This window comes from Propithecus coquereli, unplaced genomic scaffold, assembly GCF_000956105.1.
Source record: "Propithecus coquereli isolate 6110/MARCELLA unplaced genomic scaffold, Pcoq_1.0 Scaffold370, whole genome shotgun sequence".
In the NCBI taxonomy this organism is placed as follows: domain Eukaryota; kingdom Metazoa; phylum Chordata; class Mammalia; order Primates; family Indriidae; genus Propithecus; species Propithecus coquereli.
In genome coordinates this window covers 1,539,940-1,566,458 of record NW_012149397.1, presented here as the reverse complement: position 1 = coordinate 1,566,458, position 26,519 = coordinate 1,539,940, and the positions used below count along the sequence as shown (strand labels likewise).

At 39.7% G+C, this 26,519-nt stretch overlaps 2 protein-coding genes across 3 annotated transcripts in view; one reads left to right on the top strand and one right to left on the bottom strand.

Annotated features, from left to right (window-relative positions):
- The window catches only part of ZNF484 (zinc finger protein 484), a 21,507-nt gene extending 5,463 nt beyond the window's left edge, over nt 1-16,044 (bottom strand). Inside the window, exons 1-3 of one of the 2 annotated variants that reach the window (XM_012651819.1) lie at nt 15,929-16,044; nt 6,385-6,511; nt 6,003-6,098 (exon numbers count right to left, since the gene is read on the bottom strand). In XM_012651819.1, the coding sequence (XP_012507273.1) occupies nt 6,003-6,098; nt 6,385-6,511; nt 15,929-15,949 (244 nt within the window). In that variant the 5' untranslated portion in view covers nt 15,950-16,044. Of the gene's footprint in view, nt 1-6,002; nt 6,099-6,384; nt 6,512-12,999; nt 13,041-15,928 lie in introns of those variants that run through there. The other variant, XM_012651820.1, reaches the window with a different exon arrangement.
- LOC105816401 (zinc finger protein 658B-like) overlaps nt 1-26,519 on the top strand; it is a 550,416-nt gene that overhangs the window by 74,940 nt on the left and 448,957 nt on the right. The gene's annotated exons all lie outside the window — the stretch shown is intronic.

Here is a 26,519-nt window from a genome sequence, read left to right as displayed (position 1 = left end):
GTGAGCCACCGTGCCTGGCCCATACTTTTTTTTAATTACAAAGTATTATGGGGGTACAAATATTTTTGGTTACATGGATCACTTTTATAATGCTTGAGTCATGGTTATAAGTGTGCTCATCACCCAGATACTGTACATTGTACACATTAGGTAGGGTTTTGTCCATTCCCTCCTTCCTCCTCCCCTTGCTTGATTTCCATTAAGTTTTACTTCCTTCTATGTGTATCAGTTAGCTCCAATTTAATAGTGAGTACACGTGGTATTTGTTTTTCCATTCTTTAATGTAATCTCATCCCAGGGAATCTATACTTAGATATCACCTCTGTAAGAATACTTAATGTAGCAACACTAACAACAACAACAACAACAAAAACCAACCAACAAAGCCTGGAAATAAACTGAATATCCAGCAATGGCATACGGTTGAATAAATTGTGGTGCATTCATACCATGTAGCTATTACAGAGAATAATTTAGAGCCAAACCAGTTTATCTGAAGGAGTTTTCAGGAATATTGCTGAATGAGAAAAGCAAGAGGCACATATGTGTGTATGAGATCCTATTTTAAAAAAGTGAAGACAAAATCCCTCTGCATGCATATTGTAGATATGAGGGTGCCCCGGGAGTTTCAACGTGAATTACTTAGGGCCGAGGGAATGGGAAAATGTTTTGGGTGGATGGTAGGAGGTGAGGGTACTGAAAAACTTTGGTAAAAATGAAAAGAAGCTGTGATGTGGCCTGTGTTGTGCCAGCATAGTGGGCTGTCTGGCAAGGGTGTGGGCTGTGGCGGCAGCCTGTGCTCCAGTCCAGCTTTTCCATTTGCCAGTGGTGACGCAGTGGAGAGGTCAGCAGTGTTCCCAGAGCACCTGCTGTGGCCTGTGAGTTTGCAATACACAGGTGAAGATGCCACTTCTCCTTCTAGAAAGCTTCCATGTGAAGGTCAACATTTTATACACTGGATGCCATGGGTGTGTCACTTAATTTTATGAGCCTCAGTTTCTCCATCCATAAAATGGGATTCCAATATCTGCTTTACAGGGCTACTATGATTAAATACGTGCAGCATGGATGTAACTGCACCGTTTTGGGCCACATGCCTCTCATTATAGGGACAAAACCAACATGTTATTAATATTATTGTCTGTATGGGTAGGAAAACAGGTAGTGGGAATGTGTAAGGCAGGGTGGGGATGGAGTAGAGTCAGAGAAAAGTAAGTTTGAGAGCTAAGGCATAAAAAAGTAAGGTAGAATTTTATGATGGTTTCTTGAAAATGCAGAGGAAAGGAGGTAAATTTTTTCATTTATTCATTCATTTGAAAGCATTCGTTTAATACTTACTACGTTATACATCAGTGGACACAATAGACCTGGTTATAATCCGGAAGGAGGAGATAGACAATAGACATTAAAAGGATTTTTTAAAAAGTAAATATGCAGTACACTAGGAGGTTCCATGGAAAGAAGGACAAGCAAAGCAGGGAAGTGTAGTCATTTTCTGGGGCTGCTATAACAAAGTACCACAAACTAGTGGTCTAAACAACAGAAATTTATTTTCTCACAGCTCTGGAGGCCAGAAATCTGAGATCAAGGCAGGGGCAGGGCCATCTCCCTCTGAATGTTCTAGGAAGGATCTGCTCCAAGCCCTCTCCTGGCTTCTAGGAGTTCTTGGCTTGTGGCAGCACTTTATCCTCTCATGGTTTTCTCCCTGTGTGCATGTCTGTCTCTGTGTCCAAATTTCCCTTTTTCTAAGGATGCCAGTCACACTGGATTACGGGCCCACTCTACTGTGACCTCACCTTATCTAATTATATTGGCAATGACCCTATTCCCAAATAAGGTCTCTTTTTGAGATACTGGGATTAGGACTTCAACATATGAATTTATATGAAAGGAAGGGAGATTGGAGTGTTCAAGAGTGTGGGTGGGCTGCAACATGAAATAGGGAATTCAGGGTGGGCCTTGTTGAGAAGCCGACCCTGGAGTGAAGGCGTGAGAGAGGTAGGGACTGGGCCCTGCACGTGTCCAGGGAAGAGCGTGCCAGGCAGAGGGCATGGCCAATGCAAAGGCACCAAAGCAGGAGTGCGCTTGGGATTTTCCAGGGACAGCGGGGAGCCAGGGTGGCTGTAGCAGAGAGAGAGAGTGAGGGAAGACCAGGAGGCGAGGATCTGGCAGAGAGCATGCGGCCCCTGCAGGCCTGTGAAGTGCTTTGCCCTGTACTCTGAGCTTAATGGGTAATTATTCCAGGTTCCGGGCAGAGTAGAGATATGATCTGGCTTTTGTTTTGAGAAGGGTCACTTGGCAGATGGTTTGAGAATACGCTGTGAATGGGTGTGGAAGTCATTAGGAAGCTAGAGCTGTGATCCAGGCAAGGGATGACTGAGACAGGAGAGAGGCGAGAATTGCTGGGGCAGGGTCCAGTAGGGAAGTGGGGGATGGGATTGGCTTTAGAAAGCCATGGCAGGGTACCAGGCCTCTGTAAATACATATAACTTAAATTCTTTTCTCTTAATGCATACTTAAGGAATCTAGCAAAATACCTGGTGGACATAAGTCCCTCGATAAAGGTCAGTTTCTTCCTTTTCCCTTCCTCTGCACCATCCTACATTTCTCCATTCCCAATCATTCATCTTAATCTCTGCTGTCTCCTTAATCCTTAAAGAGTGTGAACATGAGTTGGCTTAAAGAAATGCATTTTGAATGGTCTTCTGAGGAATCCTAGGTTTTTGAGGCAGTGCTTGGGGTCCAGGTGAGGGTGAAGAAAAGGTTACATGGAGGGACACTTGGCCAACTGCCTACCCTCCACCATTGCCCCATTCCCCACTTCATACAAAAAAACTACATCTTTGGTTGGTATACAGGTGTTCATGAAAAGAATTTTTTTTAAAAAGGTACAAGGGTAAAAGACTCAGATGTATAATTTAATGTAGTTTTCTGAATTTCTGTGAGTTGGAGAATTAGAAAAGGGAAAAAGCAACATAGGCTGTAATAAGTCCAATTTAAGGAGCAAGTGAAACCTGAGCACAAAGTATAAGTAAATGTAGTATTTGAATAGGCAGATAGATCACAAAATAATCCAAGAGTCAGATGCAGTGGGAACATTAAAGAAAATGTTAAATGGAGTAGACATGGTTATAGAAACTAAATAGGGAGAAATGTGAATTACAAAGATGAGACCATGTTCTTTCTTTAGCTTACAAACCCACTGAGAGAAGAATTTGTCTCATGTTAGATAATGAGTAGTAACTTTAGTTTTCCTTCATATAGCTATGACAGGATAAATGTAGTACACAATGTTTTAAGTAATAAAATCTACCAATAACATCTAAGATGAACTGTTAAAAAAATGGGATCATCACATCCAAATAGGGTTAGAATAATCCAGGCATGAGACATGGCTTTAGGTGGTATCACTAGGAAGTAAGAAGAGGAAGGCATCTAAATGGTATTTCCTAAAAGAGAAAAATTAGTAGAAGAGCAGAATGAATTGTTAGAAGATGGATCAGAAGGAAAAGTACACAATAGTATATGACAAAATTTTGAAAGGTGAGCCAACTGCTTTTAGCAGCTGCATTGTAACTTGTCTTCCTTCATACAAGCAGCCACTTGGTGATCCCTTACATGCATAAGGCATTGGGCTTTTTCCTGAGAGCTCTGCACAATGGGGCAAATTCCTGGCTGAGACATATAACCAACAGTTGCACAGTAAAAGTCGTTCCCATGAGCCAACCACCAGTCACAGCTTATACTGGAACTGAGACACATAATTCAATCTGAGACACAGATAGGTTCAGGCTGAGACAAATGGCCCAGGGTGACTTTAAGGAGGGTCCCAGTCCCTTACATCTGTCACTAAATATCAATTATAATTTCTTACATAGGTTGGACACAGATAGGACAGAGGCTAAGTGCATGCTCTCCAGTAGGTAGCAGTAGGAAGAAGAGAAAGACCCCTGAGGGGGTGGTTGTCTGGCCATCCTGCTCACTGCCCCAGCTGTAAGTCACCTGCGGAGGAGAAATGGATCCTATCCCAAACTTGGTTCAGATGTTAAGAATGATGATGGGACACACACAATAAGAGGGTATGAAAAGGCTTTTGGGGGAGAGAGCAAGGGCAGGGGTGTTTATGGTGGTCGAGGGGTGGGGCTGGGCTGACTGTTTCCACATGTGGTTTCAACTTCCCCTCAGTGCCAAGGGAGAGAACACTTGGGCTTTCTTATCAGTTTTTCCAAATGTGGGGCAGAGGGGGAAGAGAGAAGGATGGGGCTTAGAAGATATCAGCAGTCAAACATAAAAAATGAAGGATACAGGGTAAGCTATTTAAAATATTCTGTAATTAGAGAAATGCAAGTTAAAACAATAATTAGAAATTAAAACCCATTAGATTAGCCAAATTCTTAGAAATCTGCATAACACTAGGTATAGGCAGGGATGTGGGGAACTAATACCCTTGTGCAATGTACAAGGGATTGTCAAATGACGTACCCAATCTAGAAAATAACGTGGTTATACTTAGTCATATTAAGTATTAGTATACCCAATGATAAAGCAATCCCACTAGTCTTCCCCAACAAATTTTCATTTCTTATAAGAATAGTTCATGGGGCCGGGCGCGGTGGCTCACATCTGTAATCCTAGCACTCTGGGAGGCCGAGGCGGGTGGATCGCTCAAGGTCAGGAGTTCGAGACCAGCAAGAGCGAGACCCCGTCTCTACTAAAAATAGAAAGAAATTATCTGGACAGCTAAAAATATATATATATAAAAAAAAAATTAGCCGGCATGGTGGCGCATGCCTGTAGTCCCAGCTACTCGGGAAGCTGAGGCAGAAGGATCGCTTGATCCCAGGAGTTTGAGGTTGCTGTGAGCTAGGCTGACGCCACGGCACTCACTCTAACCAGGGCAACAGAGTAAGACTCTGTCTCAAAAAAAAAAAAAAAAAAAGAGTAGTTCGTGAAGAAATTTATTGCAGAACTGTTCGTAGTAGCTGAAAAACTGGACAAGTAAAGTGGTAGGTATGCACACTGCAGAAAGCTGTGCAACAATCAGAAGCAACGGACTAGAAAAACACATTGCAACATGGACCAATTTGCAAAAAAAAAAGAAAAGGAAAGAAATCGAGTAGGATATATAAGCAGTACCATTTCTATAAATTAAAAATACCAAAAATTTAGACTTTACAAATAACCCACAAATTCAAGAATAGATGGCAAAAATTTCAAATATATTAGAGCAGTTGCCTTTGGGAAGAGTAAAAATAAGTATGGATAGTGGGAATTAAAAGGAATAAATAAAATAAGAGGGGGGCCTTTAACACATTGATGACAATATTGACTATAAACTCAATCTACTGCACATGAAGTACAAAAACTTTTTGTAAAATATCAAAAAAAATAAATTAGATAGAAAGATCAAGTCAGTGTTGTGTTGCACCAGCCAAATAGGAAGAAAACGTCAATGGTACTCTCAGAGTCAACAGTTAGAGAAAAGACACGAGGAGATTACAAAATAAGCCCATCTCTAGATGAGAATTCTGAAGCACTAAGGAAAAAGAGAGAAAATGAGAAGAAAACAGTAGGAGCCGAGTGTGACTCATGGTAATTTTTAAAGAAAGCAGATCTGTAAGTATTTGAATGATTAAGAAAAGGATCTAAGACCTTGATGGAGATTAAAAGAATAAAAATTCTTTATTAAGAAAAGAGAAAAAAAAAAAAAGCAAGAAAGCAGGATCCTAGATGATGTAGGGTAAGATACGATCCAAAGTACCAGTAATTGTAACATATTCCCTCCTAAAAAGTCAAAGAACAAGACACTGATATGGGAAGGGCCCCTAAGCAGGGACAGCATTTAGATATCCCCGGGGCCATATCAACTCTATGCAAGCAGTTCTCAAAGTACAGAAATATGCCAGGAAAATCACATTAATGGCACCTCAAAGTTGCTGGCCTCTGCCAGTGCAGCTGCAGCTGAGTCGTACTGTCTGGCATGCTCTTGGTGCCCTGCTCACCTGAACAGTTCTGACAGGAGAGCCCACCATCCAACACACACAGCTCCCCTCCTTGCTCCAGGTTGAAGATAACTTCTGGTTTGGGAACTTGACATCCTATTAATGGGAAATGACAGAGGACTTGGTTTCACAGGCCATACAATAAAGCATTCCTCTTGCTTTCTAGAAAAGTTCACTGGAAACAGTTATATTCACAACACCCAAAAGAGATTATCAAAAACATGGGACACAATATGGACAAAACCATTACATACTTCAGATGTCCTGCAGTCTTTAGAAGTTCCACATACCTCAGAAAAACCACAGATTTCAGAAATTCCACTGAGAAACAAAACACTCGATTAGGTATAGACTGTTAGATACCCAGCAGAGCTGTGCTTACCCACTGATATCAAGTTGAAATAGTTTTCCAGCGTCACATCCCTGTACAGGCTTTTCTGAGCAAGGTCCAATTGCTGCCACTCCTCCCTGCTGAAGTCTACAGTTACATCCTTGAATGACACTGATCCCTGTAAAAATAAACTCCTATTCAATGTGAAGGATCAAGATTGTGGGGTGGAAACAAGATATTTAGGACCTTATTTTTAATATGATACAATATATTATATCATAAAGAACTTCTACAACTCAACAACAATAAAAAAAACAAAACAAACAAGTAAAAAATGGGCAAAGGGCTTGAATAGACATTTCTCCAAAGAAGACATACAGTCAATAAGCATGAGATGATGCTCAACATCACAAGTCACTAGGGACATGCAAATCAAAACTACAAGATAGCACCTCAAACCCATCAAGATGGTAAAGAAAATGTCTAAAATTGATTATAATGACGGTTGTGCAACTTGGTAAATATACTAAAAATCAATGAAATGTATACTTTCAATGGATAAACTGCCTAATATATGAAGGTGAGGGCTCTATTTAGGCACTGCCATATCCACATGAGATGCAGGAGCTTGTGGCAGTCCAGTGCTTCTTTTAAGAATAACTATAAATGCCAGAAGAAGTACTGAAATCATCTGCTTAGTCAATCATGTCCATGTGATCAAGCCTCAGCAAAAACTCTGGACATCAAGGCTCAGGGCAGCGTCCCCGGTTGGCAGTACTCCATGCATACAGTCACACATCATTGCTGGGAGAAGTGCTGTCTACATGACTCCACTGGGAGAGGACCACTGGAAGCTCACATCTGGAACTCTCCCTGATGCTGCACTAAGCACCTCTTTCCTTGGCTGATTTTAATCCTCATCCTTTCACTGTAATAAACTGTAAACATGAACATAATGGCTTTTCTGAGTTCCAGGAGTTCTAGTGAATTACTGCACCTGAGGGTGGTCTTGGAGATTCCTAAATGCTTTGTACTTGGACTGAAATCTGGCTCTCAGTAGGGCTGCATTCCTTCTGGAAAATGTAGGGGAAAATCCATTTCTTTGATTCTTCCAGCTTCTAGAGGACACCTGTATTTTTTGGCTTTAAAACTACTCAAATTTATTATGTTCATAATTCTGAAAGTCACATGTCCAAAATGGGTCCCACTGGGCTAAAATCAAGATGCTGGGAGGGCTACATTCCTTCTGGAGGCTCTACAAAAGAATCCATTTCCTTTCCTTGTCCAGTCTTGTTAAGGCTCATGGCCCCTTCCTCTATCTTCAAAGCCAGTAGAGTAGCATCTTCAAATCTCTTCCTAGAGGACTCTAATTTTCTGGCCTCCTTCTTTCACTTATAAGAACCCTTGTGATTACATTAGATCCACCCAGATAATACAGGCTAATCTCCCCACCTCCTTAACTTAATCACATCTGCAAAACCCTTTTGCCATGTGAGGTAACATATTCACAGGTTCCCAGGGATTAGGATGTAGATACCTTTGGGCTATTATTCTTTCTACCACATCCAGTAAGAGAAAGCAGAGAAATGTTGCTAAAAGGTTGCTAAAAGTGAAAAAAAAAAAATGGCTTAAAAATTCTGAGTAAAAATGATTTACAATCCAGAATTACACACCCAACCAAGCTACGAAGTTAGTGAGGGTAAAATAAATAACAATATTTCCAGACATGCAATGTCTCAAAAAATTTACTTCCCACGCATGCTTTCTAGAAAGCTACTGGACAATATGTTCTAAAAAGGAAAACATAATCAAGAAGGAGCTAGAAAACAAAGAGATCTAACATTTGAGAAACACGAATGGAATTTCTAGTATCATGTAGAAGGGAGAGCCCACATCAGTAGCTGAGTATCAAATAGAGAGCAACTATGAGCAGGTCAAAGACTCCAAGAGAAGTTTCTTTGAATAGCATATATTCTAGAGCCAAACTGCCTGGGTTTACTATTTACTAGCTGTGTGATCTTGGGCAAGTTACTTAACCTCTCTGTGCATCTGTTTTCTCCTTTGTAAAATAAGGCTAATGATTGTAGATAGTTCATAAGGGTTGTGATTAGATTAGTTAAGAGAGAGAGAGAGAGAGAGAGAGAGAGAGAGAGAGAGCGAGAGAGAGCGCGAGCTTATAGTGCATGGCATATAGTAAGTACCATATTAATATTTGTGATTACTGTTACTGCTATTTAATATATTTTAATATATTAAGAAGATATTTATTTACATGCCTGGGAAGAATGGAGTTGAATTAGTGAGATGTATATATATATATGGAAAATGAAACAAATGATTAAGCCAGACAACTATTAATTCTAGGCAAAACAAAAAACAGTGCATAAAAGGTAAGTAAATGGCTCAGTTATGAAGACAGCTAAAATAATCATAATAATACAGCCTATTGATTTGCCCAAAATTATGATACATTTATATTAGAAGGAGGGTAAAAGAGAAATGTGCATGTGAACGTTGAGGGTCCAAGTATCTGAAAGGGAGCTAACTCCTTACTTTCCATTGTGTTGTCAGTAGATACTGCTTAAAACTAAAAGCCAAGAAGTACCAATATAAGCATGTTATTTAGACTCATGAAAGTAAATATCGAAAGAATTAGTTAAACTGAGTTCACAGCAATTATCTTTGAGAAGTTGGAATTTAAGGGGTAAAGAGAATAGATGATAGCTGTTTTTTCTAAGAAGATTCAAAGAACAATTTGAGTAAATACAGGTATACAATTCATGACATTCGAAATGAAATATTTACCTTTAAAAGTTAAAATACAAAGGACAATGAGGTAACTATAATTGAAAAATACCATATAAGACTATGCTTAATATATAAAGTCCTCTATACAAAAATCAGTGAACTGGCTTCCACTTCTGGAAAGATGGAGTAATGCACTTGTCCTGAGTCATCCTGCTAAGTACATCTATAAACCATAGACATTATTCATAAAACAAACATAAGGAGATTCTGAAAGGTGAAGAAAAAAAGGCAAACTGGCTAGGGACCTCAGGAACCAAGAAACTAAATAGCAGTGAGTTCCCTAAGTCATTTTTTTTTTGCCTCATAAACCCCTGACCAAGTGCTCTAAAAGCCTACAACCCAGAAACACCAACAAATACGCACAAAAAAGTCCAAAGAAAAGTCTGCTCTCTCTAGCTAGAAGACTAGGAAAGGGGCAATCTAGAAAGACAAACTTTTAGACAAAACCTACTCCAGACAAACACCACAGATTAAAAAACAACAACAAACCGAGGCGCATCAGCAAAGACTCAGTGGATAGCCTAGACTCCTACTCTTGCCTGGCTATATGGAGGTACCTTCTACAATTGCAATCGAATAGTGTGGGAAAACCAACTGGGGAGGATGGATTTCCATTCCTAGCAGTAATGAGACACTCCTCCCATCCCCACATTTATGGTGTCAGAGGAAGCCAAGTGGGAATCCAAGACTTTCATCCCTCTGAGAGGTAATGAGGCCCCACCCACCCTGGCAGTGTCAGAGAAGACAATATGGAGAATAGAAATGAGGTACTCCCTCCCTCTTCCAGACAAGGTGGTATCACCAGAGGTCTACTGGGCAACCTGAACTTCCAACCCCACCCTGCAGTAATGAGGCCTTCCTCTCCTGACAGAGTATTAGTGGAGTTCAAGTAGGGAACCTGGGAATTCATCCCAACCTGGCAGTAGCACAGCAGGGTCACTCTTCCCACAATGGCCCAGAGGACACCTGCTAAAAGAGAAGACTTAAATAAGATCTAGAGTCTCATAACATAATGCCCAATACATCTATAATACATTAAAAAATCATCTGTATAAGCAAGAACCAGGAAAAGCTCAACTTGAATGAGGAAACAACCAATCAACAGATACTAAAACTGGGGTGACAGATGTATTGGAATTATCTGATAAGCATTTTAAAGAAGGCCTCATAAAAATGTTTCAACAAGTAATTATAAACATACTTGAACCAAATGAAAAAAAAAAGTCTCAATAAATAAAAATTCCCAGCAAACAAACAGGAGATAAAGGAGAACCAAAGAAAAATTTTAGAACTAAAAAGTAAAATAACCAATATTAAAAACTCAATGAGTGGGTTCAGTAAAATAATGGAGACAATAGAAGAAATATTCAGAGAACCTGGAAATAAAATAAAAACAATCCAATCTAAAGAATGTAGAGAAAACAGACTGAGAAAAAAAAAAAATTAACAGAGCCTCAGGAACATGTGGGACAACAACAAAAGATTTAACATTTGTGTCATTGGAGTTCCAGAAAAAGAGGAGAAAGGAATGGGGCTGAAAAAGTATTTGAAGAAATAATGAATGAAAATTTCTGAAACTTGGCAAAAGACATACACTTACAAGAAGTTGAGCAGATCCCAGACAGGATAAAACCAAAGAAATCCATACCAATAAAGAATCATAATCAAACTTCTGAAAACTAAAGTCAAAGAAAGAATGTTGAAAGCAGTCAGAGCAACTACATATTACCTACAGGAGAAAAATATTTGAATGACAGTGTGTGATAAAAAGAACAATGACTCCCCAAAGATGTTCACATCCTAATTCCCAGAGACTGTGAATATGTTAGGTTAGATGGCAAAAAGGAATTCAGGTTTTAGATGGAATAGAAGTTGATAATAAACTGTCCTTCAAATACGGAAATTAATTGTCCTGAATTCTCTGAGTGGGCCCAATATAATCACAAGTGTCCTTATAAGTTAAAGAAGGAGGCAGTAAAAGAGAGTCAGAGAAACAGATGTGACTATGGAGGAGTGGTTAGAGAGATACAGTATGAATGGCCTTGAAGATGGAGGAAGGGTCAAAAAGCTAAGAAATGTGGGTAGCCACTAGAAGCTACAAAAGGCATAGAAAATAGAAACAGATTCTTTTCTTAGAGCCTACAGTAAGGAATGCGGCCCTGCTAACACCCTGATTTCAACTCAGTCAGACTCACGTTGAACTTCTGAATAATAGAACTGTAAAAAAAAAAAAATGTATTATTTTAAGCCACTAAATTTGTCATAATTTGTTGCAGCAGAACAGAAAACTAACACACAGTTTTAATTAAGATCAGAAGCTCTGGAGGCCAGAAGGAAGTAGCACATGTTTGAAGTGCTAAAAGAAAAGAACTGTCAACTTAAGAGTTTTCTTTAGGTCAAAAACATTCTTCAAGATGATAGGAAAATCAAGACATTCTCAGATGAAGAAAAACTAGTATTTGTCATTAGCAGACCTACCCTGTAAGAATGACTAAAGGAAGGTTTTGAAACAAAACAGAAATGATGAAACAAAGAATCTCAGAACATCAGGGAGAAACAACAAGGGAAAGAGTACAAATATTGGTAAATACAAAAGATTTCCCTTTTCTTTTGAGTTTCCTAAACTACATTAACAGTTGAAGCAAAAATTATAACATTGCTTGATGTGGCTCTGAATATATGTAGAGAAAATATTAAAGACATCTATATTATAAATGAGAAAGCATAAAAGGCCTTAAGAAGTAAGATTTTTATACTTCACTCAAACTCATAAAATATAGATACCAGTAGACTTTGATAAGTTATGTGCAATGTAATACTTAGAGCAACCATTAAAGACATCTATATTATAAATGAGAAAGCATAAAAGGCCTTAAGAAGTAAGATTTCTATACTTCACTCAAACTCATAAAATATAGATACCAGTAGACTTTGATAAGTTATGTGCAATGTAATACTTAGAGCAACCGTTAAACAAACTATACAAAGAAATACGCTTAAAAAACTGTAGATAAATCAAAATGGAATTCCAAAATATGTTCAAATAATCCACAGGAAAACATAGGAAAAAAAAGAAACAAAAAGTAAACAAATGCCCGAGGAAAAAAACATAAAACAAGAAATAAAATGACAGATTTAAGCCATATCATATCAATAATTATGTCAAATGAAGTGGTCAAATAAAAATACACTAATTAAAGGACAGCTTAGCGGAATGGATAAAAACACTTCACTTAACTATATTCCGTCTATAGGAAAATCACTGCAAATACAGCGATATAGATACGCTAAAACTAAAAGAACAAAAAAATAATGTCAAGTAGCATTGACATTCTGTGGGAATTTGTGAGGAATGCAAACTCTTGTATCCCATCCCATACCTACTATATTAGAATCTGAATTCATATGCAAGTAAAGTGTGAGAAGTATTGCTCTATAAGATGACACTAGAAAACCTGTTAGTGCACTTTGAACAGGGCTGCTGTTGAAGACACTCTGTCACCATTCAACTGAAGATTTTCTGAAACACCAAGAACCAGAAAATCTTTACCACAGATGAAATAAACTACTTCTTAATAATGTAAACCATGTATTCAATTCCCAGTATTGCTATGTCTGTTAGGAAGGTCAGAGACAATTTTACAGTTCAAAGTTCATAACTGTGTAAGACCACATAACTCATATATAGCTATATTCCAAACTTGGCTTGGAATTGATAGTCTCTTCTTCATTTTCTCTGATCTTAGTTTTTATTTATCTATGCATGTCATCTTACCACATGGATTTAGATACCTCGGAAAATCCACTAAAAACATAAAAGAAAGCAACAAATAAATTGATGAACAAATAAGAACTCACCAGGGACTTGGTCATTTTTGGCTCTTTTGGGAAAGCGGCAGAGATCTGAGAAAACAGATGAGTATAGGTACAGATGAGAGAAGGAAGGGTGCCAATGTCACACATGGATATATACATCAATAGTGCCCATGCACCTGTTCCCCAAAAATTTATTTCTAGAACTATATCATTAAAAAGCATCCCATATCATAGTGCACAAAGATTTAAATACAGGAGTTTTACTACAATATGGCTAATAACAAAGAAAGGCTAGAAACATTTTGATATCTAATAATTATGGATTGCTTACATACTTTATAGAATATCCAAATGACATACTGTTATATAACATTATTATGCTATCTGACTTCACAGGCTTGTCAAGTTATCGCCAACTCTGGCACCTTACTCCTTACTCCCACTCATCAATCTGCTCCAAATGTCAATTGCTGCACAGACCCCACCCGTAGAAGCCATTACTCAGGCCTCAGAATAATCACTGATTCCCATTCCGTGCTGCTCATGGGCCCCAAGTCACTCATCCTCTAGGCTCTGATCACAGAGCCTCCAATGCCTTTACCCTCATCAATCAATTCTGCGTCCCCATTACTGGCCTCCATGCCTGTATTACTACTTAGCATTTCCATCAGCCATCCCAAGAGTCCCAATCGCAGGCAGACTTGTACCTGCATAGGGCCTTAGAAAGCACCCAGACGCACCTCCCACCACGGCTACAACTAGGCCTGTGCCATCAGCCTTTCACACAAACTTCTCCACATGCACAAATAGGAACCCAATCAATGCACAAATCTGGGAAAGTTCTTGAACATTAAGGATAGATTAAACATTGAAAACACTTCTAAATCTAAAGTACATGTGAAAGAACAGATTATTTACAGAGAAAGCATAAAGAAAATCAAAAGACTCTTCATCTGCAGTGATAAAAGCTAAATAACAGAAATAGCATCTAAAAGACCACTCTGTTAGCACCAGAGAGACATTGTCAATAGTGAAAGCACTTGCAGAGTATCTCCATCTTCATCTGAGGAAAATATTCCAAGGAGCATTCCAAATAAATGTACGATGAATTAGAAGAGAAATCTTAAATAGGAAAATACTATTTGGCAATAATTCTTGCAAAAGATACATCATTATTAAAGAGGACAATGTGATGATATGATAAGCAGGCCATTATAGAGAAAATTAATAATATCCTATGACAAAACATTCCTAATTATCTCAGAAAAAAAACAGAATTTATATGGCATGTAGAATGGAAACAATGAACAGAAACTTCATTGATCCAATGAAAGTATAAAAAGAAAAAGTAGAAAATAAAAAGAGTTAAATAGTAAACATAAGATGGAAGGCATAAAATCAGGTAAATCATTACTACACTAAGCTCAAGAGGTAAAATTCTGCTATCAATAGAGACTATAGATCAGATTTGGAAAGAACAAAAGGTATCTATTGTTTACAAGTAGGTCATCTAAAACAAAGAGACATTAATATAAAATTATAAAATGAAGCTCTGGGCAAAGATACAGCATCCCAATGCAATTGAATGGAAAGCAGGGATGGCAAGGTAAATATCAAAGTGGAATTCAAAGTTAAAAGTGCTTTTTTTGTTGGAAAAAAAGGATCCTGTAATAATGGTCCAATAAATAAAAAATGGTACAAAATACATTAACTATTAGGTGTATGTATTCCCTCCCCCAGACACACACAAATAAAACTAGCAAAAAAAAAAAACCATAGAAATACAAAGTGAATTGTTAAAGTGAGAGATTTTTATTGTATCTCTTCCAGAATATGATAAATCAAAAGACCAAAATCAGGAAAGACAAAGAAGATTCGAAAAATACAATCAAGCTAGATTTAACATACATAAAGAGAACTTTGCACCATACAAACAAAATGTACTTTATCTCTTATATCCACAGAACAAAGTTCATTGTGTAACGTGGTTTCAAAGAAATCGTGATACATTTTTAAAAGTTGAGAATTGACAGTCTACATTTTCTGACAGTACAATAAAGTTGTTAAAAAGCCCAATTAAAATGTATCTTACTAATCTGGGAATGAAGAAACTCTCCTAAATAATGCAGGATCACAGTGGAATATCGAATTGAATTTATACATTTCATAGACAAAGATGTAGTTAGAGAAACTTTACAACTATAAATGTATCCAGTATAAAACTTATGAAAATAGAGAAAGAACAACAAATTACATCAAAAGGGGGAAAAAAGAAGAAAGTACCTAAAAAGAAAAAAATAATATAAAAGGGAGTAGGGAGTATAAATGAAACTAACAGCCAGTATTTCAAAATGTCCGGTAAAATAGACAAACCCTTGAGTTGCCTGATTTTTATTTTTTTAATTTTTATGTTTTAGATACGGGGGGGGGTCTCGCTATGTTACCCAGGCTGGATTCGAACTCTGGGCTCAAGAGATCGTCCTGCCTCAGCCTCTCCAGTAGCTGGGACTACAGGTGTGCGCCACCGCGCATGGCTAGCGGGGCCCGATTTTTAAAAGAGAAAGAATGAATGATATATAAATATAATAATACGAATGATAAAGGAGCTACTAATCTGGATATGAAAGAGAACAAAATGGAAACTTACGTGCAACCCCACGGCAATATATTTTTAAAATTCCTAACAAAATATACCATAGTGAGTCAGAAACGAAAATGTAAACAGACCGGTAAGCATAGAGGAGAGAGGAAATCAATTAAGACACACACTACTCACCTCTCAGATCCCTCCTTACTCGGTCTCCACAATTATCCTCCTCAACCGATTCCACAGTCCACCCTCACTCGCCACAGATCCACCACCGAGACCCCACTGTGACCCCACAGTCCGCCCTCGCTCCGCCCGCAGATCCACAATCAGAGATCGCTCCAACCCCCACTATTCCATCCAGTGACCGCCCCCATCGCTAACCCGATGGCTCAGCAGAGACATCAGAGAGCGTTCTCACTCAGCCCATAGATGCTCCCATTCCTGCACTCCCTGCCCCTCACCCAAACTTTCTGGGGAGAGTGGTCATTTGCCTCGGGCGGTGATAACAGTCGCAAGAACTAGAAACCGACCTACTGCCTTTTGCATCCCAAGACCAGCGGGACTCAGTACGGCGCTGCCTGGATGTGCGCATGCTCAGCAGTGTCTTTGTGGACGAAGGTTGCCAGTAGTCAACATGGCGCTCGGCCAAACCCGCTGCCGGTTCAGTGACTTAGGCTTGACGCCACTATGGCGGCGCCCATGCAGACACTCTGGCCTGTGGGCGGCCATGTTGAAGTGATGTAGAGATTGTGGGGCTGGGGCTTGTGAGAAGCTAAGAAAGCGAGCGGTGGTATGTCGCCTTAGACTAACCTAGGATTTAACCGAAGCCTATTACCCCAAGTCACCCACAGTGTTTTTCCCGTGCCTTTATGGACTCAACAACATGATCAACCGAAAGGAACTACTTATAGAACACTCCACCCCAAAACAGCAGAATACACATTCTATTCAATTGTTCATGGAGCATTTACCAAGATGTGCCATAACCTGAGCTACAAAGCAAATCTCAACAAATTTAAAACAATCAAAATCATACACAGTGTGTATTCAGAACACAATAGGATCAAACTAGACATCAATAACAGGAAAATCTCCAAACACTTGAAAACACAATGCTAAATAATTCATGGTTCAGAAAGGTAGTCTCAAAGAAATTTCAAAAATACATTGAAATGAATGAAAATGGAAAGACAACATATCAAAATTTGTGGGATGCATCTAAAACAATAGTGAGAGTAAAATTTATGCCACCAAATGTTTACATTAGAAAAGAAGAAATTCCCAAATCAAGTTCCTACCTCAATAAACTAGAAAAGAAAAAGCAAAAGAAGCCCAAAGTATGCAAAAGAAAGAAAATAATAAGGATAAAAGTAGAAATCAAGGAAATTGACAACGAAAAACAATAGAGAAAAGTCAAGTAAATGAGAGCTGGTTCTATAAAAAGATCAATAAAGTTGATAAGCCTATGGAGGAGAGGCAAATTGCCAGTATGAAGAATGAAACAGGAGATACCACTATGGACTCTGAAGACATCAAAAGAATAAAAAGAGAATACAAACAACTCTACAAATATAAATTTGACAACTTAGATAAAAAGTATCAATTCCTCAAAAAGCATAAATTCTCTTACAACATGGTATAGATATGTTGATAGGCCTATAGTTGAAGTTATAATTTAAAATACCTGAAAAAGAACTCCCAGGTGCAAGAGAACCTCCTGCCTCAGCTGCACAAGTAGCTGGGACTGCAGGCGTGTGCTGCCACGCCTGGCTTGCTCACTTTTTCTTATTCTTAATTGATGTAATAGACAACAGTTTATTCAAAATAATAATAGCAACAAAGTATTCAATTATTGTAGTTTATGGATAAATGAAACAAATGACAGAAATGTTTTAAGAGATGGGAGGGAGGAATTGGGAATACTCTTTTATAAGATATTTGCACTACCCATGTGACGTGGCCCGGCTTCAGACCGAGGAATGAACACAGAGACATAAAGACGCAGACACATGGCTGCAGCCCGTACAAAAAGACACAGACACCACAAGACAGTATGAGGCTACAGCGAAAAGCTTTCGCTGAAGCTGTTTATTTATAATACAGGCTGTTTGGCAACTGTCCCACTGCAAGTTCTTTGTTCCCACACCATCCCGACTCAACATGTCCCAGTTCCTTGTTGTTTCGTCTCCGGCAAACAGATGTTTGCATCTCAATTCCCTAGCCCCTCCTGTTTGCAGAGAGAGGACGCTCTGGACTTGCATGCAAGGTCACAGACATATTCTTGAGAGAAACAACAAGGAAACTTTCCCAGACAAAGGTGTCCTCTACACCCATGGAGTGTTAGTTACAGTGTTATTTGAAAGAGGGCTTAGATTAGTCATGAATATATATTGCAAACTCAAGGCAACCACTAAAAAAAGTTCTAAAAAAGAAATATAATTGATACACTAAGAGAGGAGAGAAAGTGGAACTACATAAAATGCTCAATTAAACCAGAGAAGGCAGAAAAAGAGCACAGACAAAAAAGGAAACAAACAAGGGCAATGAATAAGGAGCAAATATGGTAGATATTAATCCAACTACATCAGTGATCATTTAAAACATTAATGGTCTAAATCTACCAATTAAAAGACAAAGACTGTCCTAGTGGATTTAAAAAACTATGACTCAACTATATGTTGTCTACAAAAAACCTGCTTTAAATATAAAGACACAGATTGAAAGGAAAGTGATAGAAAAAGATACACCATGCTAACAATAATCAAAAGAAAGCTAGAGTAGCTATATTAATTTGAGACAAAGCAAACTTCAGAGCAAGGGAAATTATCAGGCTAAAGGTAAACACCAATGGATGTAGACAGAAAGGTCCCCCCAAAAGCCAGCTCTCTCTGGCCAAAAGACAGGAAAAATGCAGCAGAGGAGGACAGAAATATTTTGACCACATCTATAGAACTCCAGGTAAACACCACAAAAAATCTGTGCCCCTTTTCCTCATTAGGTGCTGAGACTCAGAGAATATGGCCTATAATAATAAAGTGGTACTTCTCCCCCTTGTGACTTGGTGCTGCACTTACAAAGATTGTGGGGCGAAGCCCTGTATTTCATCTCACACAGCACCATTCTTACAGACGTGCTTCTTATGCGGTTTGTTCAACCTAAAACTGTGCCTTCTCCAGATCAAACACCTACTTCCTTTATTTTTTCCTATTATAACGCTAACTCCTGACTATACCTCATCTCGCTGAGTACATTTTGGAATCACAGTGGCTACATTTGCAGAACTTTAATATGTACAAATTGTTCATCTGAGATGCGCGTTAAAACAACAACAGCAAGAACAAAACATTCCTACTATCCAATGGTCTGTTTAACTAGTATGAGGAGGCCTCAAACACAATTTGGACTCAAAAATTACATCCCTAAAATTTAATTATTAAATTATTAAATAATAATAAAGTAATATTATTATTACTTTAGAGATAGGTTCTCACTCTGGTGCCGAGGCTGGAGTGCAGTGGCATGATCACAGCTCACTATAACCTCAAACTCCTGGGATCAAGCAATCCCCCTTCCTCAGCCTCCAGAGTACCTGGGACTACAGGTGTGCACCACCATGACTAGCTATTTTTTTTCTTTTCTTTCCTTTTTTTTTTTTGCCTAGAAGGAAGATAACACAAGGAACTGGCTAATTTAAAAATTTTTTTTCTAGAGATAGGGTCTTGCTGTGTTGCTCAGGCTGGTCTTGAATTCCTGGCCTTAAATAATCCTCCCGCTTTGACCTAGGATTACCGGCATGAGCCACCACGCTGGCCCTAAAATATTATTTACCTAAAAGTAATGTAAAATATGAGAAAGTATCTCCCTAAACAATATCTTTAGACAATATTCAGAATTAGCTCCTGATGTTGACATTTCCAGTGCCCTATTGACATTTTTCTTGATGGCTTAAAGCCAGAAATTGCACATATGGTATGTAAACAAAAAATTGACTGGAAAAATCATCCCATTGCATGAACTTTAACATTTTGCCAAATGTTTTAAAGAGACTTGATGTACCAAAATGAAAAAGAACCCTCCGAGGAAAATGATTTCTTTGTCTAAAAGAGAGATACTTTGTTTAACGTGCGAGGCATTCTTTATTTAATTTCTCTACCTTGGGGATTAATAAATGCTGCCTTTTTTATTGTGGTAAAATATACCTAACAAAATTTATCATTTGAGCCATTTTAAAGCATACAGTTCAGTGGCATTAAGTACATTAACATTGTTGTGAAACCATCGCCACTACCCATCTCCAGATTTTTTTTTGTCTTCCCAGCTGAATCTGTACCTGTTAAACACTAACTCCCTGTTTCTTCTATCCCAAACCTGGCAACCAGCATTAAACTGTACGTTTCCATGGTTTTACTACTCTAGGTACCTCGAGTAAGTAGAATCATACAATCTTTGTCCTTTTGTGTCTGGCTTATTTCACTTAGCATAACTTCCTTGAGGTTCATCCCTGTCGTAGCGTGTATCACAATGTCATTCCTTTCTAAGGCTGAATAATATTCCATAGGATGTATATACCACCTTTTGTTTATCCATTCTCTGGGGATGGACATTTGGGTTGTTTCCACCTTCTGGCTATTGTGAAATGCTGCTATAAACATTGGAGCACTAGTATCTGTTTGAGTCCCTGCTTTCGATTGTTTGTGGATATATACCTAGAAGTGGCATTGGTTGATCATATGATAATCCTATGTTTAACTTTTTGAGAATGGGCCAAACTGTTTTACACAGTGGCTGCAGCATTTTACATTCCTGCCTGCAATACACAAGGGTTCTGATGTTTCCACATCTTCACCAATACTTATTTTCTTTCATTTGTTTTTGGTAATACACATTCTAATGGATATGAAATGATATCTCATTGTGGTTTTGAACTACATTTCCCTAAAAATTAGTGATGTTGAGAACTTTTTTTTGTGCTCATTGACCATTCGTATATCTTCTTTGGAGAAATACCTACTCAAATCTTCTGCCCATTTTTGAATCAGATTTTTTGTTTTTCAGTTGTAGCAGTTCTTTATGTATTCTGCATATTAATCTCTTATCAAATATATGATTTAAAAATATTTTATCACACAAACCATGAGTTACCTTTTTACTCTGTTGATAGTGTTCTTTGATGCACAAAGTTTTTCATTTTGATAAAGTCTAATTTATTCTTTTCTTTTGTGTCCTGTGCTTTTGGTCATATCCAAGAAATCACTGCCAAAGCCAATGTCATAAAACTTTTCCTCTATGTTTTCTTCTATGACTTTTATAGTTTTAAGTCTTATATTTAGGCCTTTGATCCATTTGAGTTAATTTATGTATATATTAATTGCATAAGGCAAGAAACCAACTTCATTCATTACATGTGGATACACTGTATCCAGTTTTCCCTACACTATTTGTTGAAAAGACTCTATTTCCTACATTCAATGGTCTTAGCACCTGGTCGAAAATCATTTGAACACATTTGCAAGGGTTTATTGCTGGGCTTTCTATTCTATTCCTTTGGTCTATATGTCTCTCTTTATGCCAGGACCATACTGTTTTGATTGCTATAGTTTTAAAGTAAGTTTTGAAATCAGGAAAGTGTGAGTCCAACTTTATTCTTCTTTTTCCAGATTGTTTTGACTATTTGGAGTTCCTTAAAATTCCATATGAATTTTAGGATGATTTTTCTAATTCTGCAAAAAAAAATCATTAGGATTTTGATAGTGATTTCATCAAACCTGCATATTGCTTTGGGTAGTATTGACATCTTAATGATATTAAGACTTTCAATCCATGAACACAGGATTTCTTTCTATTTATGTGCCTTTAATGTCTTTCAGCAATGTTTTATAGTTTTTATTTTATAAGTCTTTCACCTCCTTTGTTAAGTTTATTCCTATGTATCACATTATTTTTGATGCTGTTGTAAGTGCAATTATTTTCATAATTTCCTTCTTAGACTGTTCACTGTTAGGATATAACAATGCTCTGGCTGGAATTTCCATTAATATGTTGAGTGGAAGTGGTGAAAGTCTTGTTTCTGATTTTAGTGGAAAAGCTTTCAGTCTTTTTCCATTTGAGTATAATGTTAGCTGTGGATTATCACATATATCCTTTATTATGATGGAATGTTCCGTATGTGTCTATTAGGTCCAGTTGGTTTATAGTGCTGTTGAAGTCCTCTGTTTTCTTATTGATATTCTGTTTTTTCTATTCATTATTTTGAATGGAGTATTGAAGTCTCCAACTATTGTATTACTGTAGAACTATTTTTAACTTCATTTCTGTCAATGTTGGCTTCACCACTATACTTCAATGTTATTACAAGGTGATCTAATGCTCACAGCTAGGCCATTTTATTTTCCTGTTGGACATAAACAATCTCACAGAATCTCACAGAAACTTCAGGTTATTCTGAGACCATGATAAATGGAAACAAAAAGAAGGGCACTTTATAATATTGTCTAAGTGCAGACAAAAAACAAGGTCACTGTGCCACCCACAAAATACTTAATCTTCGTATTGCCCCTGCTTTCTGACAACAACAAATCTAGAGTAAACCTCTATTTTCAGAGACCCTACCCCAAATCATCCAATCAAAGCCCTATCCTATAATAGTTTCTTTCTAACTCCTCCTACCAAGAATACCCACAGTACTCCATGGTGTATATTCTTCATGCCTGCAATGTAATTTATATTTAATTACCAGTGTGTTCCTGGTAGTCTTTAATTGAAGGGCACTGAATAGATCCCTGGTAAAGCCACCCAGGAACAGAATCAGGCCCCACCTCAGGCCCCCACACATGATAGAGAGTTCATACAAAGGTATGCATGAACCTGGAATACAGAGGAGGAATGTTTTGAAGAGAACTAAGCCTGTGAATTTTATACTTAGTAACCTCAGATTTAATGAGCACCTGTCATTAGACAAATGCTCAGTGGCAGTTAAAAGCTGACCCAGGATTCTGGGGAATGAGGAGAAGGGCCTGGGACAAAGGGGCCCAGTTAGTGGAGCACCCAGGAGGCCACAAACCATCATCAGCCTCTTGGGAGTTCAGAGTCCAAAGTCTGACTTCCCACCAGATGCCAAGCTCTTCACCTTTAAGTCCCCTCTCATCCGGTTTCCCTCTTTGCCTTGGCTGCCTGGAAGCTGTATTTCTAATGTAAGCTGTATTTCCTGTGTAAACATCCCTCGGCTATTGTTTTTCCCCCCTTATCTTGATGAGGCTGGAAATTCGTGGGGGCGATCAGTACAACGCAGAGGAGAGGTGTGGGTGGTTAAATGCTAGGCATGCGAGGCTTTCTGAGACTTGGTTTAACTCAGCTGACGAGTGGGTTATGTGACATGCTGCATACAGAGCCTGTTACCCGTGGCCTCCCACCTGGACCAGTCGCCTGGCCTGGTCACTCTAGGTCACCCGAGTTCGTCCCTACAGCCTAACTTGAGGGTGATGGGGGAAGCAGCCCCACCCCGCGGCCCCTCTGCTCTGAGCGTGTTCACCTCACGACAGCCCCGGCCGCTTTTGACTCTCGCACAAGCCCCGGTAAAGGGCACCGTTCTTGTCTCCAGCGTGCAGATGAGGAAAACAACACTCAGAGCGACTGCCCTGGGCCCAGCGGAGCCCGGCGCTCACGCTTGGGGCACCTGCTGCGGCGGCCTCCACAGCGCGCGGGGAAGACTGCGACGCCCGCGCTGGGCGTGTCCATCGGCGTCCGGGCCTGGCCCCCGTCCAGATCCCTGACCCGCGCCGCCCAGTGCTGCCCCTGCTAGCCCGCTGTCTCATCTCGCCGTGTCCTCCCACAGCTCGCGGCCTTCGGCTCCCACCTCCCACCGGAGTCCTCCCCAGCCCCTGGTCTTTGTCCCCAACAGCGGCTCTAACTCAATCTCGCCGTCTTCCATTCCAGGGCTTTTTTCCAGATCTCCATCCAAACTTCCTCTAGCCGGAATCTGTACCCAAACGCACTTTCTCCCCATTCTCTACTCCCGCAGGAGAGAATCTCTTAGTCCCTAGGAGAGTCGGCCTGTACGGAAGAAAACCTCCTCACTATGGCCGCCTCTGACGCAGAGTTGTAAGTGCAAGCCGCCATCTTGTCATTCAGCCGGAGCAGCCGGAGATCGCCATGTTTGTTACGGGCGGGCGCGGCCTCAGGACCACACTGAGAATGCGCAGCCCTGGTCAGGCGGCTCCGCTCTTATGACGTCACCAAGAGGTTACGGAAGCGGGCCTAATTATAAGAGCTGTTTTTTCCGTACAAGAACGCTGAGATTAGAGAATCTGATCTGCTTATAGAGAGACTGTATGTGCAGTCAGTAATGTGTCTCTGGGTCAGGGACCGGGGCTGCGTAGGGTAAGAGAGGGGCCATCGGCGGGCGAATCTCTGGGGACCGTGGTGAGGCGTCCGGGATCGGACGCGGGGAGGAGGTGGGGTCAGGAGTGGGGTTCATGGGTCGAGGGGTTGGGGGGTGGTGAGTGTCAAGGATCATTCATAGAGACTCTTCGTGCCCAGATCGCCAGTGGAAGTTTTTGACTACGGAGCATTCATGAGTTTAGCGATGTTATTTGAGATATTTAAATAATTTGAAGTGTTTCCTAGTTACAAGCGTCTCGTAAGTAATGAAATTTTCAGAAAATGACAGGTCTTCCGAGTTCGTGATGAGAGTTGGGCAGGAGTCGTTTGCTAGCACCTGGAGAGTTCTTGCCACTTCTTTGGGGTTGAAGAACTGTGAAGACTGTCCTCAGACAGGCTTGTGCCCTCAGTGTGGCCGTTTCTAGATTATAAGTTGTTTTCTGTGACCTTTTCTGTTCTCCCTCCATAGGAGAATGGCAAGCATCCAGAGTATCCTAGAGCAGCGGTCACCAACATTTTTGGCATCAGGGACCGGTTTCATGGAAGACGGTTTTTCCGTGGGGTGGGGGTGCTCCACATCCTGGCTGTAAATACAGATGAAGGTTCCATCGGTCTGCCCCGCTCACCTCCTGCTGCGAGCACCCTCCCCCCCCGCCCCAATTTCGTGGAAGACAATTTTTCCACGGACGGGGGTGGAAGAGGGAATGGGAGGGAAGAAGGGGCCGCGGAGCTCTGCGGCCCGGTCCCTAACATGCCGTGGACCGGTACTGGTCTGCGGCTTGGGGACCACAGTCCTGGATGATTATAAGAGATTTCACCATCCATGTCCTAACAGTTAATTATCCATTCGTGTTAGTTGCCCATTTCACTTCCTGTTTGACTGTTACAGAGTTTTAATAGACTTCCTTAGAGATATTTGCCCTTCGATTTTCAAATCTTGCATATTTTGACTATATAAAAGTTTTTTATTTTTCTTTTTTCGAGGAGTATGACTTGTATAGTTGGGCTCGAGGAGTCCTCCTTATCGTGTGCTAATGTTAACACAGAGTGGTATTTTTTCTATATAAGTCTCTATGGAATTTCTTTTCCCATATGATATATTGTAAGGGTTTAGCCCAGTTAGTGGAGGGGGTAAGAGGTTAGACTGGGGGCTCTGTAGCCACATTTGTTTAGGTGTGAGTCCTGGCTCTGGCACTTAAATGTGTGTAACCTTTGCCACGATACTTGGCTTCTCTGCGCTTTCCTCATCTGCTAAATGAGGAAATAAGGGTAACTGCGCTGTAAGGTAGTTGTGTGGTTACATGAGGTAATATGCTTAAATCACAGGCAGATGAGTGAACGATTTGCTGTATTTGCTCTGGAGGCCATTTGCTGGCTCCACTTCCTTTGGTAAACAAAAGTATCTTTCTTTTCCTTCAGAAAATATTTATCAAGCATCTCTATGGTCCAAGAACTGTTGTTGAGCTTTGGATGGTGTGGAAATCTAGGAATTCACGTTATGGTGGCAGGTGACAGATGACATAAAGTGATAAAATAATTTCATATCTTGATAAGTTAGGGAAGAGCACTAAAGGAGCCATGGTGTAGAAGGAGACTGGGGAAGCCACTGTAGTGTTTCTTAAGTGATGAGATCTGTTACAAATCCCTGTGCTCACCAGGGGACATTGGGTGTGTAACTTTATTCTGTCCCATGGATCTAGTAGTCTATCTTTATCTGTTACCTGATGGAGTACTCTGTTTATTTCTGCATAATTAACCACCCCTAGAGTTAGCAGTGTAAACTAACTTCTTTTCACTGCTCATTGTCTTGTGGAGTGATTGCCCTCAGCTAGGTGGTTCTCAGTGTGGCTTCTCACATGTGCTGGAGTCAGATGGCAGCTGGGGCTGCAGCCATCTGAAAGCTCACTTACATGGCTAGCCATTGATGCTGGCTGTTCACTGGAGAAGGTATATGTGGCATGGTGACTGGGTTCCAAGAAGGAGCTTCCCAGGAGCAAGCTTTCCAAGAAGCTTCAGGCTTTTGATCTAATCCTAGCATCTGCAGAACGGAATTTATGTCACATTCTATTGATCAAGTTGCAAGACAGCCAGATTCAATAGGAGGAGAGTTGTTCTCCACCTCTTGATGTGAGAGGCAGTGTGTGTTGAGAGAGGGAAGGAACTGATGGCAGCTATCTTTGACTATCTACCACATAGAGCAAAGTTTCCCCACTCCTCTCTCCCTTAATAATCTTCCCTTTAAAAAACTTCCTCGCAATTTTCACACCTTTATTCTTCCATATAAATTTTAGAATCAGTTTTTTTTCTTATCTAGATAACCATGCCAATTTGGATTTGGATTAGAATTGTATTAAATATATATATTTTGTTGGGGGGAGAATTGGCATCCTTATAATATTGAATCTTCTCATCTAAGAACACTGTCTATTTCTCCATATACCTAGTTTTTATATTTTCCATAGCATACATGTTGGTATATTTGTACGCAGGCTTTTCTCTTTGTTTTGTCATGTAACCCATGAGTGGGACTGCACTATTTGTATGTGCACCAATTGTCCCAAGTTTAAGGTGTTACATGCATTAATTTACTTAATCA